The following is a 16,040-nucleotide window of genomic DNA, read 5'->3' as shown; positions in this document are numbered from 1 at the left end:
TTCTGCCAAGTCTACGATAGCCTGTTTGTGCCTCTCTTGACCTATTGCCTGTTTCATGGTTTTACGATTTTGCCTGCCATTCTGGATTGTTTACCTGTCTTCACTTGTATTAATAAACACACCTTCTGCACTTACATTCATCTCCCAACCATCTCTGACAGAATACTTCACACTCTCTGATAAAGACAATGAACATTCACCTGTTCATACGTCATGACTAATGTTAATGGCGCTAAAACGGCCACCATCAAATGGTGCAGTTGGAGTGTTGTTCTCGGACTTGACTTGGATCAATAGTGGACTCAACTCGAAATTTTTTTAATGACTTGGACTTAACTCAGACTTGAACACTGGGGACTCGAGCCTAGACTCAGACTCAAGGTTTAGTGACTCCACGACAATACTGGTTTTCACAATATCACAAACTTCAAACTACAAGGCTATACTCACCATAATCTGATGTAGCTGATTTCTTCTCAGCACTAATATCATGCCGTACACCTCCACAACAACAACCTTGGCCATAGAGACATTTGGACTGGCTTGGATCTCATTCCATCTCTCGTTTTCTACTATCACTGCAAATGGAGTGAGGTGTGTTCCTTCCAGGTGGCAGCCCTGAGCGGCAGTGTAAGTACAAGTGCCCTGGAAGCTGTAGCTGCTGTTGTCAAACGTGTTGTAGTGAGGATCTCCATAGATATTACAGGTGGCTTGAGAGAGTGGTTGGCAGGCTCTGATCCCATTATTAACTTTGCATGCTGTTTCAACTGGGCAATGTGCATTTTCACAAATAATTTGACCATTTGTTGGGTTGCAGGTACAGTTTTTGGTGCACTTGTCATCAGCCCAGATGGATTCTCCAGCCTGTAAGTAACGCTCCTCACCTCCACTTTTGTACATACAGCCACACTGAGACTTCGGGACACACTTGTTTCCACTCCACAAGTATCCATCATCACAAGTGCAAGCCTCGACACAGTTTGCTTTGCATTCAGCAGAAGGAGTGGGATTCTCACAGGTAGCAGGACAGGCACAGGACTCAAAGTGACTGTTTGCCGGGCATTTAGGGGTAGCTGGATAAAAAAAAGATTTTCAGTAAATCTACACATTCTTGTTCAAAAGCAGGTTACATACAGTACCAGTCAAAAGCCTGGACACGCTTACGCATTCATCAAAACGAGTGTGTTCAAAATTTTGACTGGTACTGTATATCTACAGGAAACGTCTACAGTGGCAAGGATATGAACCACCACTACCCCAAACTCTTCCACAATTCCACAATGTAGTTTCACAACTTGAAAGTTAGGTAGACTTATTTGGGAATTAGATGTGAAGAATCTACACAAAATAGCTCATAATATTGAGGAGGGGGAAATTTATACATTTTGCAAAAAGAAAAAATTACAAATAAAAAGCATAAAAGTTTTATGGAAGCATGACGAGAAGAAAGCCATTATGGAAAAAAACCATATGAAATCTCATGTTGGAAACTTGTCAAAGTCTATGTGTATACAAAAACCCAACATTGTTCACTGCTCTGAGAAGTCCATTCCCCGCAGGGAAGAATGGTGGTGGTATCATCATGTCATGGGAATGCTTTTCATTAACAAGGACTAGAAAATTGGACAGGGTTAAGGCAAGATGATTGGAGCCATATACAGTGGTGCTTGAAAGTTTGTGAACCCTTTAGAATTTTCTATATTTCTGTTTAAATATGACTTAAAACATCATCAGGTTTTCACACAAGTCCTAAAAGTAGATAAAGAGAACCCAGTTCAACAAATGAAACAAAAATATTATACTTGGTCATTTATTTATTGAGGAAAATGACCCAATATTACATATCTGTGAGTGGCAAAAGTATGTGAACCTTTGCTTTCAGTATCTGGTGTGACCTTCTTGTGCAGCAATAACTGCAACTAAACGTTTCCGGTAACTGTTGGATCAACTCTGGGATGTTGGTGGGTTTCCTCACATGAACTGCTCGCTTCAGGTCCTTCCACATCATTTCGATTAGATTAAAGTCAGGACTTTGACTTGGCCATTCCAAAACATTAACTTTATTCTTCTTTAACCATTCTTTGGTAGAACAACTTATGTGCTTAGGGTCGTTGTCTTGCTGCATGACCCACCTTCTCTTGAGATTCAGTTTATGGACAGATGTCCTGACATTTTCCTTTAGAACTCGCTGGTATTCCACATGATCTTTAGCAAACTGCAGATGAGCAGCAGTGGTCTTTTTGGAGAGCAGTGACTTTCTCCTCACAACCCTGCCCTGCACAACATTGTTGTTCAGTGTTCTCTCCTGATGGTGGACTCATGAACATTAACATTAGCCAATGTGAGAGAGGCCTTCAGTTACTTAGAAGTTACCCTGGGGTCCTTTGTGACCTCGCTGACTATTACACGCCTTGCTCTTGGAGTGATCTTTGTTGGTCGACCACTCTTGGGGAGGGTAACAGTGGTCTTGAATTTCCTCCATTTGTACACAATCTGTCTGACTGTGGATTGGTGGAGTCCAAACTCTTTAGAGATGGTTTTGTAACCTTTTCCAGCCTGACGAGCATCAACAACGCTTTTTCTGAGGTCCTCAGAAATCCTCCGTTGTTCGTGCCATGATACACTTCCACAAACATGTGTTGTGAAGATCAGACTTTGATAGATCCCTGTTCTTTAAATAAAACAGGGTGCCCACTCACACCTGATTGTCATCCCACTGATTGAAAACACCTGACTCTAATTTCACCTTCAAATTAACTGCTAATCCTAGAGGTTCACATACTTTTGCCACTCACAGATATGTAATATTGGATCATTTCCCTCAATAAATAAATGACCAAGTATGATATTTTTGTCTCATTTGTTTAACTGGGTTCTCTTTATCTACTTTTAGGACTTGTGTGAACATCTGATGATGTTTTAGGCCATATTTATGCAGAAATATAGAAAATTCTAAAGGGTTAACAAATTTTCAAGCACCACTGTAAAGGGCAATCCTAGAAGAAATCCTGTTACAATCTAAAAGACTTGAGACTGGGATGGAGGTTCACCATCCAACAGGCAGTAAGCGTAGTGCCAAAGCTACACTGGAGGGGTTCAAAACTAAGCACCTGATTGTGTTAGAATGGGCTAGTCAAAACCCAGACCTCAAGTCATTTGAGAAGCTTTGGTAAAACTTGAATCCACTCCATCCAATCTGACTGAGCTCAAGCAAGTTTGTCATGAATAATGGGCAAAAATATCAGGATCCAGAATTGTAAAGCTACAAAAACATATCTCAGAGGACTTGCAGCTGTAATTGCAGCCAAGGGTGGTTATTTGGTGTGAATACTTATGCAGCCAATAATATTATGCACATTCATACAGTATGTAAGCCAGTATGGTAAAAATACAAATTAAACACATTTAAATTCTATTACTTACGACAGCCAATGATGTGTCTCCAGTCGTGCACATGAATGCCAGCTTGCTGACAAGCATCTGTATAAATCTCTGCTGTCTTACATAGAAATTTCTTCAATCCTTTTCCCAAACAGTAGTCCAGAAGGCAATTTTCATAAAAAACCTTGGGGTCAATGAGAGAGTTGCAATCGCGTAATGGACCATCAGTTAGAATGGTGGCCAAGCGACAGAAGGACTCTGCTGCTAGACGTTCAATCCATGGTTCTCCCTGGCAGCTCTCACACTGACCAACACAATCATCTGTACAATAAGCTTCACCCACAAAACCTGGTACTATCCAGCTCTTTCCCAGTTGTGGAATACTGCTTGCTACGCTGCCATTGGGAGTGGTAAGGTCATCACCTTTTATTCCATTGAAGTTCCCACACATGCCACACATCCTTCCCACAAAGCTAACTGGTATCCTCACCACTAAATACTGATCCCAATCATACTGCACTGACAATCCAAAGTCTGTCTTGATTATAACCAACAGGCCACTTTGCTGAAGAGTTACTCTGCCATTGTCCAAGGAGATTGGAAGGCACCAAAGTGAATCACGAATCTGAAATGTATGAAAACATAAACATTAGAACTTTATATTAGAACCAAATACAAACTAACTCCCAATTGCTAGAACAGGTCAATGTTAAAACAAATATTTAAACTCACTCTGACAAACCCATTCTCATGTTGGATAATGGTGATAGTTTGACCATAGACTTGAATGTTGACTCCACTGACACTGGTGCCTTTTGAGCTTCCAGTGCGTTTATTCATGGCCTGGATTTCAAATGCTGGGTGATCATTGTCTACATGGCAGTTTTTGGCCAGAATGTAGGTACAGTTGCCCATGAAGTTGTAGTACTCGCCATCAAAAGTACGATAGTGTGGGTCTCCCATGACCCAACAGATACCTGATGAAGCTAGGGGAATAAGTATAAAATGGTAATCTTTTAAGACATGTGGTAATGATGATTTGGAAATCCATCCATCCATCCATTATCTATAACTGCTTATCCTGTTCAGGGTCATGGGCAAGCTGGAGCCTATCCCAGCTGACTATGGGTGAGAGGCGGGGTACACCCTGGACAAGTCACCAGATCATCACAGGGCTGACACATAGAGACAAACAACCATTCACACTCACATTCACACCTACAGGCAATTTAGAGTCACCAATTAGCCTAACCTGCATGTCTTTGGACTGTGGGAGAAACCGGAGCACCCGGAGGAAACCCACACAGACACGGGGAGAACATGCAAACTCCACACAGAAAGGCCCTCGCCGGCCACGGGGCTCGAACCCGGACCTTCTTGCTGTGAGGCGACAGCGCTAACCACTACACCACCATGCCACCTTCATTATCATTCAGTTGTTCCCTTTTTTTGTTGTTGTTTATGGTTTCGGAGTATCCTGATAACTTTGTCTTTGAAACTTTGCTTATTTTTTGATGACCATCATGAACACTTGTCTGTTGGCATCACAAAATAAAAGCCCTCACACTTGAATGGCATTTTGTGTATTTTAATTCAACAATGTTGCTTCCACTATTATTATTATTATTATTATTATTATTATTATGCAGCTATAAAATAGTAAATTTCCAGCACATGCTATTATTTTTCTGACAGTTTTGTGCACACAGCTTAATTAAACCACCAGATATGAAACCGAAGTCATGAAACTGTAATATATGCCCAGGATGTCACCTGTTTTATCATGTTCTAACTGTCCCAAAAAATGCTTTATTTTATAATATTGACCGTCCTTATAATGGTGTAATGGTTTGCTTTCTTGGCCAGGTCTCCCTTGAAAAAGATATTTTAATCTCGAAGGACTTCCTGGTAAAATAATGGCTAAACAAGAATTTTAAAAAAGTTTTATAATTTATAATGTGTCAAATTAATAAAATAATGAAGCTTTTTTTTATTTGACATGTTCTCCTGTAAAGAAAATATGCTTTAAATGATAAACTGGCGACCCTGTAGAAGGATAAAGCGGCTAGAGATAATGAGATGAGATGATAAACTGACCATACACTCATCTGCTTAACTTACAACTATCTTTAAGGAAAAGTTGTTCATGATCTAATCCACATAAAATTCAAACCTTGAGAAAAATGCATTGTCACCTATCTACCCATTTATTATTAACCTTTTTCCAGACCAGTTTTACTTACTACAGTCATAATGGTTTTATGTAGTGGTATTTATAGGCAGGCTTGTAGTACTCGAGTCCGACTCATGCCCTAATTTTAAGGACTAGTGACTTGATTGGACTTGAGTACTGATGACTTGGACTCGGACTCGTACATTAACTGCAATAAGACTCGCAAATTGGAGACGAGGACTCAGATTTTTCCGTATTTTTTGTAACATGTCATAATAATTTGGCATAAGATATTTATAACTACATTCATTTTTGTACTAATTTCGTGCAAAAGTGTCACACCTGCGCACCTTGGTGCGTGCATCAGATAGACTCTCGGGCGTGCTCTGGACAGTGCGTGCACCAAGCGGATTCTCACGTGCGCCATAAACGACTTGCACCCACAAAGGATTAAGGTGCAATCAGTGCGCTGATATAAAAACACACTTACTTTGCGAAGTATTGAGTTGCGTTGCTGACACATTACCAAGCCTTATTTCCTTGTTTGGTTTTTCCTGTTTCTCGTCTTTGATTCTGCCAAGTCTACGATAGCCTGTTTGTGCTTCACTCGACCTATTGCCTGTTTCACTGTTTTACGATTTTGCCTGCCATTCTGGATTGTTTACCTGTCTTCACTTGTATTAATAAACACACCTTCTGCACTTACATCCGTCTCCCAACCATCTCTGATGGAATACTTCGTACTCCCTGAAAATGCACTGCTATGTGTTCCATATGTATGTAGAAGAACTATCAAGGAGACGACGGGGACAACCTCGAACTTCAGTCGTCATTTGGCAAGACTCCACCCAGAGAAGGAAGTGACACACTATGTTCATTGACCTGTTGATAGCGGGGCTTGCTTGCTGAGCGATGAACTAGCTAGTGTTAACCCTCTCTCATGTTATTTGCCCTGTTGATAGTGGGCGGGGCTTGCTGAGCAATGAACGAGCTTTTTATCTGTAGCCTCATCTCATCTCATTATCTCTAGCCACTTTATCCTGTTCTACAGGGTCGCAGGCAAGCTGGAGCCTATCCCAGCTGACTACAGGCGAAGGCGGGGTACACCCTGGACAAGTCGCCAGGTCATCACAGGGCTGACACATAGACACAGACAACCATTCACACTCACATTCACACCTACGCTCAATTTAGAGTCACCAGTTAACCTAACCTGCATGTCTTTGGACTGTGGGGGAAACCGGAGCACCCGGAGGAAACCCACGTGGACACGGGGAGAACATGCAAACTCCGCACAGAAAGGCCCTCGCCGGCCACGGGGCTCAAACCCGGACCGTCTTGCTGTGAGGTGACAGCATTAACCACTACACCACCGTGCCGCCCCTATCTGTAGCCTATTAACTAAAATGGGGCAGTCGAGCAGTAACGTTCATCCGACACAGTAGCAGAGACGCTTTCACATAAAGGCAGCAACAGCCATCGTCAAACAGTGCGGGTGGAGTCTTGTTCTCAGACCTGACTCGAAATTTTCTTTAATGACTCAGATTTGAACACTGGGGATGCAAGACTGGACTCGGACTTGAGGTTTAGTGACTCAATTACAACACTGTAGGTAGAAGAGTTATAAGGATTTACAGTTATAATGTTTTGTATGCGGCGGCACGGTGGTGTAGTGGTTAGCGCTGTTGCCTCACAGCAAGAAGGTCTGGGTTCGAGCCCCGTAGCCGACGAAGGCCTTTCTGTGCGGAGTTTGCATGTTCTCGCCGTGTCCGCGTGGGTTTCCTCCGGGTGCTCCGGTTTCCCCCACAGTCCAAAGACATGCAGGTTAGGTTAACTGGTGACTCTAAATTGACCGTAGGTGTGAATGGTTGTCTGTGTCTATGTGTCAACCCTGTGATGACCTGGCGACTTGTCCAGGGTGTACCCCGCCTTTCGCCCGTAGTCAGCTGGGATAGGCTCCAGCTTGCCTGTGACCCTGTAGAACAGGATAAAGCGGCTACAGATAATGAGATGAGATGTTTTGTATGCTAATATGAAATCATTAAGAACAATAACTGTGACATTACTGTTGAGCAGGAATCCAGCAAAAGTGCGTTTACTCACCATTAGGATTTGGATAGCAGCCACGAACTGCATTCTTTACCTCACAGACTTCAATAGAACTGCATTCTATGGTTTCATGATGCACTTTTCCAGAGGGAAGACAGGTCAAACTTTCTTGGCAAGATTCTGTGATGACAGTCTGATTAATCTGTAACATGGGTTTAACACGTCACCATTGCCACTGTCTTTTTTTTTTTTCAACAATTAACAAAGTAATCATGTCATAGCGGTGTTTACCGAACAGGAGCTCATGGAATACTATTAGAGACTCTATGAGAACAATGGGCCACTGTTTGAAATATGACTGTGGGAGCATGTAACACTCAACATGGATGCTGTATAAACAGTAGTGTCTCAACATATAGCCCGGTGTTCTGATAAACGGTCCTACATCCGCGAAGCGTCCTACGGTAGGAGGGGATGTCAGACACGTCTGTCGAGCAGTCCTACATTGCAGGAAATCCTACAGTGTGATTCAACTTTAACTTTTAGTCATACTGTAGTTCGTGGTTTTTCCCTCTGCAAAGGACATGCTTCTACACTGATACAACGTCCACCAACCCTGTCAGAATTCATCTGAATGTAGGACGTCCTGACAATTCAAACGACTCCATCAGAATATGCTTTTACATTCATATGAATCTAGGACGCTCTGACTCTTCAACTGACCCTGTCAGAATATGTAGAATTAATAGGTTTTTTGTCACTATTCACAAGTACCATTTGCTCTATTAAAATGAGTGTAGGACGTTATTACAATTCAAATGACGCCGCAGGACGTTCTCACAACTCATATGACCCCATCAGAATATGCTTCTACAGTAATAAATGAATGTAGAATGTTCTGACATCAGTGGGGCTTTGAAGGACGAGTAGGGTGTAGAGCTACAACAGCTGATCAGATAGGTCAGAAGTTGAAGCGCTTTGGTGGAAGATCGTGAAGGGGAGATATTTCAGATGTATTGCAAGACTCACGCAATGGTTAGAAATCAGCATTATGTTAGATTAAGTAATAAAGATTGAATGCACGCCGTTAATCTGCACCGTTTATTCTGCACCGTTTATAGCACAGCTGATCTAGGACAAAAATCTGTTCAAATGCCAAGAGATGACGTTTTGTGCTCTGCGCATTGACGTGTAGGACAGTTTATCAGAACACCGACCCTTCAATAAAACTAGACCTATAAATGACCCAGTATTACATATCTGTGAATGGCAAAAGTATGTGAACCTTTGCTTTCAGTATCTGGTGTGACCCCTTGTGCAGCAATAACTGCAACTAAACGTTTGCGGTAACTGTTGATCAGTCCTGCACACCGGCTTGGAGGAATTTTAGCCCGTTCCTCCGTAAAGAACAGCTTCAGCTCTGAGATGTTGGTGGGTTTCCTCACATGAACTGCTCGCTTCAGGTCTTTCCACAACATTTCGATTGGATTGTCAGGACTTTGACTTGGCCATTAGAAAACATTAACTTTATTCTTCTTTAACCATTCTTTGGTAGAACAACTTGTGTGCTTAGGGTCATTGTCTTGCTGCATGACCCACCTTCTCTTGAGATTCAGTTCATGGACAGATGTCCTGACATTTTCCTTTAGAATTCGCTGGTATAAATCAGAATTCATTGTTCCATCAATGATGGCAAGCCATCTTGGCCCAGATGCAGCAAAACAGGCCCAAACCATGATACTACCACCAACATGTTTCACAGATGGGATATGTTCTTTTGCTGGAATGCAGTGTTTTCCTTTCTCCAAACATAACGCTTCTCATTTAAACCAAAAAGTTCTATTTTGGTCTCATCCATCCACAAAACATTTTTCCAATAGCCTTCTGGCTTGTCCATGTGATCTTTAGCAAACTGCAGATGAGCAGCAATGTTCTTTTTGGAGAGCAGTGGCTTTCTCCTTGCAACCCTGCCATGCACACCATTGTTGTTCAGTCTTCTCTTGGTGGTGGACTCATGAATATTAACATTAGCCAATGTGAGAGAGGCCTTCAGTTGCTTAGAAGTTACCCTGGGATCCTTTGTGACCTTGCCGACTATTACACACCTTGCTCTTGGAGTGATCTTTGTTGGTCAACCACTCCTGGGGAGAGTAACAATGGTCTTGAATTTCCTCCATTTGTACACAATCTGTCTGACTGTGGATTGGTGGAGTCCAAACTCTTTAGAGATGGTTTTGTAACCTTTTCCAGCCTGATGAGCATCAACAACGCTTTTTCTGAAGTCCTCAGAAATCTCCTTTGTTCGTGCCATGATACACTTCCACAAAGAAGTGAAGATCAGGTGAAGATCTGACCTTGATAGATCCCTGTTCTTTAAATAAAACAGGGTGCCCACTCACACCTGATTGTCATCCCATTGATTGAAAACGCCTGACTCTAATTTCACCTTCAAATTAACTGCTAATCCTAGAGGTTCACATACTTTTGCCACTCACAGATATGTAATATTGGATCATTTTCCTCAATAAATAAATGACTAAGTATAATATTTTTGTCTCATTTGTTTAACTGGATTCTCTTTATCTACTTTTAGGACTTGTGTGAAAATCTGATTATATTTTAGATCATATTTATTCAGAAATATAGAAAATTCTAAAGGGTTCACAAACTTTCAAGCACCACTGTATGTATATATATAATGCCATTATGCCTTCAATTCTATTATATCCACCAGGCTTTGACAGAAATCTTACTATAGATGTAACTGTGGAGGCAGAGGCGTGGTCACACGCTGGTTTGTGAATGGAGAACAAGGCCAGGGGAGGAGAGTGGCAAAGCGGGCAAACTGATCACACCTGAGTGTGATTAATGGTGATGTGTGTGTGTCTTTCATTTCAGTGATGACTTAAAGCTAGACAGCCTTTCGATTTCATAAAATCAGGGAAATTTAGTTCGCTCTGAAATTTGTTCGTTGTGATATATGTTTATTTCTGTAATATCTCACAAAATATCAGACCATTCTGTGGCTAGGAAGTTATTTAATTTGAGGGGATTAAAGCAAGTAATGTGCATGAAATCACTCGCTTCGAGCAATCAAGCAGACAAAGGAAGTGTGTGTGTGTGCGTGCGCAGGTTTACCTTGACCGTGCACTGACAGTTAAACGAACAGCTGATCACACCGAGGTGCTCGCTGAGCGCCGATATTTATTAGTTTGGTCCTGCGTTTCCTTTCCTTCATATATAACATAACGTCTTTTCTTCTCGCTTTCCGTTACTGTAGTCTGTCTTTCACGTTTCATTCGTACACTCACATCCTCTATTTTTCTCTCCTGTTTCAAATTTGTATCCCACAATGCCTTGCATGAATAGGTAAAGCCCACCATGTGATGCATGATGTGGGATCTTGAATTGGGTCATGGTGAAGCAGGAAAAAATAGCAGAGAATTTAGGGCCATGTGGCCCTAAATTCATCAAGTGTTCTATTTTAAAAATCTAATAAAATTGGAAGTCTGTGATTCGAATTTGGTAGCTTTCAGTCCACTAAACTAAAATAATCAAGTGTCGGGGAAAATTCTTTTTATGACCTACGCTTGAAAAATCTGAAAGGCAGTCTAGCTTTAAAGGAAGAGAGAAAAAGTTTGTGTGTCTGTGCATTTGTTGGTGCGGCTTGGTGAGACAACTGAATTCAGTAGTAAGATAGCTGAAAAGTGAATAGTAAAACTAAAAACACCCATCAAAGTACCCCGCCTGCCTCCATCCTTCAGTGTCCCAACAATCCTGAAGTGCTACAGTGACTTACCTTATAGGTGTGTCCATTCTCATAGCAGCCACACTGATCTGCTGTAACGCAGCCAGTCCCATTGTTAAAGAATCCAGATTTACAAATGCAGCCTTCAGCACAGGTCTGAATATTACACTTCATTACATCAGCAAGGCCAGGACAAGGTGTGTCACATCCCTTTGCACAGATTTCATAGACGCTGTTGGCAGGACAGGTAAGAGCTGCAAGGATGAAGCACAAGGAATAATCAGGGGGAAAAAAAAGTCATAATGTCTTATTACTCTACAAGCTTGCGTTATACTTACGACAAAATGTTGGTGTTCTCCAATTTTTAACATTAACGCCTGCATCCTGACAGGCAGTCATGTATGCAGCAATGTCTTGACAGAGCATATTTTTATTTCCTTCGCCCATGCAGACATCGTAGGCACAGTCGTTGAAGTAGGAATCAGGGTTAATTACGCTGTAACAGGCAGCAAATGGACCTTCAGGATTGATAAGAATACTACAGTCCTTTTCAAATGCAGCTTTCTTATCTTCAGGGCATTCTGGGCAGAAAGCACCACTGCAGCCGTCATCACACACAATACCAGGAACAGGTACTTTCCATGCAGCTACAAATGTTTTCAGTTCTTTGGTTTCCTTGCCATTTGGTAACAGGAATTCGTCATTCTTATCACCATTAAAGTTTCCGCATAAGCCGCAGGTCTTTCCTGCATAGCTGCTTGGGAGTCTAATGGCGACATGATAAATCATGTTGTAGGAAACTCTCAGGCCAAAGTCTGTTAATATTACGTTTTGATTGCCTTCTCGCTGGACCCTCACTTTTCCATCATCCAGACTTACAGGAATGTTGGTCAGTAATCCATTCACCTAAACAAAACATATTGTATAAAATAATTGAAGGATTCTGGATTTGGTTATTATATTGCCAAGGCAAAGAGATCTAATGTACAACTCAGTAGTAGGACAGCTACATGGATATTTAGGTTACCTTAGACGACAAGACTAAACATTCCAGAAAAGCAAAACATGAACAAGACCAGGCAGGCATAGTTTTAGCCAAGACCTCTAGCTTGCACATGTAATGTTTTTCCTCTTACTGGCTATTCAACCCCATTTCCAAATAAACCGGCTCTTCATATCAAGTAACATAATACCAAGAAAGTAAGTAAATAAGTCTTAAGAATACGCAAGTCACTCAAAATTCTATCTTCATACTTAGGGGGGCATCAATCTCAATTTTCAATATGAAATCATAGATCTGAGCATCAGTATCAGTACCTGACACTGATTGGTCCTGATATACTCTGAGTACTAGCCTGCTCTCTGAAAGTTTCTGTTTCTACGCCGAGCAAAACATCAGCGGTACATCTGTTTTCTCTGTTCACCTGTATGATCTGCACTGAGTCACGCAACATAGCATCAGTGGATTTTGCAAATTCAATCCTGTGTTTCAGGGCCTGATACTGACACATGGTATTGGACTGGAATATCATTTCTTAGTATCATAAATAGAGGATATGACACCGTTGCACAAAGATATGAAGTTTATCTTCGAGTGGTGAATATATTCACGAGTGAGCGAAGCAAATGAGTGAAAACATTTTCAACACAAGAAGATAAACTTCATGTCTTTGTGCCACAGTGTAATGTTCTTTATATTAGATAGACGCATCCGCAAAAAAAAAAATGCAAGTTAATCAAAATAATTTTAATTTTGAACCGGTTCGCCATTTTGACAACGTGCATCAAGTCAGTGGGAAAACACTGGGAGTGACGTCATCGGAGTGAAATAGCGGGAATTATTATACATCCGGGCCACTTTTTCCATGGAATAAAAACATGTATTCTATTCCCTTCTAGCAGGTATATTGATGGCATGCAATATTGTTATCATACCGCTTATCCTCCATATATTACGCCACTCTCCCCAATGGAGAATGAGCATGCAATATTGTTATAATATTGCACGTTGTCAAGACAACATGATGTCACACATCAGCGCTCATGCAAATATCCAGTGACAAAACTTTTCTTCTGTGCACGCGCAGAATCATTTCTTTGTCGTCCAGGAAAGAGAGAAGATGAGGCTAATCCAGTACTAGGATTAAGCACTAAATAAATAAACTGAAAACTGAAACTAAAGACGTGCTGAACACCTGAAAGGCTACCAAAACTTCATTATATGTTCTTCACGCATATTTACAAGAGAAAAGCATATCAATGGACATAGAAAAACTGGAAAAGAGACATGTCAGAGATGTAAAACTTCCACGCTAGCGAGCGACTATGACAGTTTATAAACAAACATGGCCGCCAGGTTTGCTTTGTTAAAAGCAGAAGATTTCAAGAGAATTTTGGCTGCCAGGTTGCTCCGTTGTGTGTAGCTGTCGATGTTGATTTTAAAAGTAATTCAGTAATTTACACAAGGAAAATAATAATATTCGGCTTAACTGCGCAAGCCTTGGTCTTCATTAACGCTACACTGGCTGGAAGGTAACTGGACTGCCGTGCTAACAGCACCGAGTTGCGGGTAAGCTAGCATTGGCCTTCGCTAATGCTACTGCTACACCAGCTGGAAGGTAACTAGACTGCCACGCTAACAGCACCGAGTCGCGGGTAAGCTAGCACCGGCCTTCGCTAACACTACTGCTCCTCTGGCTGGAAGGTAACGGGACTGCCATGCTAACAGCACTGAGTCGCCGGTAAGCTATGCTGATATGAAAAAAGTGTGTACGTGTTATAACAATAACAATAATAATAATATTGGCTGGCTTTTTTCCGTGGTATATCAGATATATTTCATTCAGCTACTCGTCTTCAAGTCGTTTAGTATCATGTTAGCTGAATGGAATATAGCTCAACACCAGCCAATATTATTTAAATATGTCACTCAGATTTGCAGCATACAGGGGTGTCATGGCTCAGGTGGATAAGGTGCCATACCATAAATCCAGGGACCCAGGTTCGATTCCGACCTGAGGTCATTTCCTTTTCTCTCCCACTCATTTCCTGTCTCTACACTGTCCTATCCAATAAAGGTGAAAAAAAGCCCAAAAATATCTTAAAAAAAGATTTGTGATGTATTTCATGTGAAAAATATGAGTTTTTCAACACAAGAAGAGAAACTTCATATCTTCAAGCCTACATGTGATTTTCTTTATATTATATCAACACATTTACAAACAAAAAGTACCCAAATTTATCAAAACAATTCATCGATTTCTTCACGAATGACATGTAGAGATTTATGCCACGGTTTTGGTTCTCAATGTCCCGGATGGAGCTCAGATGAAAAAAACCAGCGGCGTATTTCCCAGTAAAACACTCATGTCCATAATAAGATATAAAGTTTTAAGAGAAAATAAAATACTTTAAATCAATCAATCCAGTTTTGTGTTAACTAGTCATGTCACACCCTTTAGTAAAAATAGCTTATTTTACCCATGTACTAACCAAATACAACTGAGTCAATGGTTTTGTTGTTGTTGGTTTATTAGAACCAACAACTAAGGTGTGAAATGTGAATCAGGAGCTACAGGATATACAGTCTATAGCTATCTCTGGCAGTGTATAGCACACAGATTGTACTAACCATTATCTGATATAGTTGATTCCTTTGCAGCACTAGTGTAATGCCGTACACTTGCACGATCACCATCTTGGCCATAGAGACATTTGGACTGGCTTGGATCTCATTCCACTTTGCGTTTTCTACTATCACTGCAAATGGAGTGAGGTGTGTTCCTTCCAGGTGGCAGCCCTGAGCAGCAGTGTAAGTACAAGTGCCCTGGAAGCTGTAGGTTCTGTTGTCGAATGTGTTGTAGTGAGGATCTCCATGAATAATACAGGTGGCCTGATGTACTGGATGGCAGGCTCTGATCCCATTGACGACACTGCATTCTGTTCCACCTGAGCAGCTGCTGGTTTCACATACGACTTGACCATTTGTTGGGTTGCAGGTACAGTTTTTGGTGCACTTGTCATCAGCCCAGATGGATTCTCCAGCCTGTAAGTAACGCTCCTCACCTCCACTTTTGTACATACAGCCACACTGAGACTTCGGGACACACTTGTTTCCACTCCACAAGTATCCATCATCACAAGTGCAAGCCTCGACACAGTTTGCTTTGCATTCAGCAGAAGGAGTGCGATTCTCACAGGTAGCAGGACAGGCACAGGACTCAAAGTGACTGTTTGCTGGGCATTTAGGGGTAGCTGGATAAAAAAAAGATTTTCAGTAAATCTACACATTCTTGTTCAAAAGCAGGTTACATACAGTACCAGTCAAAAGCCTGGACACGCTTAAGCATTCATCAAAACGAGTAAGTGTGTTCAAAATTTTGACTGGTACTGTATATCTACAGGAAACAGCTACAGTGGCAAGGATATGAACCACCACCTCCCCAAACTCTTCCACAATTCCACAATGTAGTTTCACAACTTGAAAGTTAGGTAGACTTATTTGGGAATTAGATGTGAAGAATCTACACAAAATAGCTCATAATATTGAAGAGGGGGAAATTTATACATTTTGCAAAAATAAAAAATTACAAATAAAAAGCATAAAAGTTTTATGGAAGCATGACGAGAAGAAAGCCATTATGGAAAAAAACCATATGAAATCTCATGTTGGAAACTTGTCAGAGTCTA

The 16,040-nt window shown here is 41.3% G+C and overlaps 1 protein-coding gene across 2 annotated transcripts in view; it reads right to left on the bottom strand.

The window, feature by feature from the left end:
- The window catches only part of LOC132870909 (IgGFc-binding protein-like), a 70,232-nt gene that overhangs the window by 11,565 nt on the left and 42,627 nt on the right, over window positions 1-16,040 (bottom strand). For both annotated transcript variants that reach the window (XM_060904888.1, XM_060904889.1), the window contains exons 19-25: window positions 14,983-15,605; window positions 11,690-12,257; window positions 11,403-11,605; window positions 7,658-7,805; window positions 4,114-4,367; window positions 3,424-4,006; window positions 451-1,073 (exon numbers count right to left, since the gene is read on the bottom strand). In XM_060904888.1, coding sequence (XP_060760871.1) covers window positions 451-1,073; window positions 3,424-4,006; window positions 4,114-4,367; window positions 7,658-7,805; window positions 11,403-11,605; window positions 11,690-12,257; window positions 14,983-15,605 — 3,002 coding nt within the window. The remainder of the gene's footprint in view (window positions 1-450; window positions 1,074-3,423; window positions 4,007-4,113; window positions 4,368-7,657; window positions 7,806-11,402; window positions 11,606-11,689; window positions 12,258-14,982; window positions 15,606-16,040) is intronic.

This window comes from Neoarius graeffei, chromosome 22 (assembly GCF_027579695.1).
Source record: "Neoarius graeffei isolate fNeoGra1 chromosome 22, fNeoGra1.pri, whole genome shotgun sequence".
NCBI lineage: Eukaryota > Metazoa > Chordata > Actinopteri > Siluriformes > Ariidae > Neoarius > Neoarius graeffei.
The sequence above is the reverse complement of the archived record's forward strand: the minus strand, read 5'-3'. Positions and strand labels throughout refer to the sequence as shown.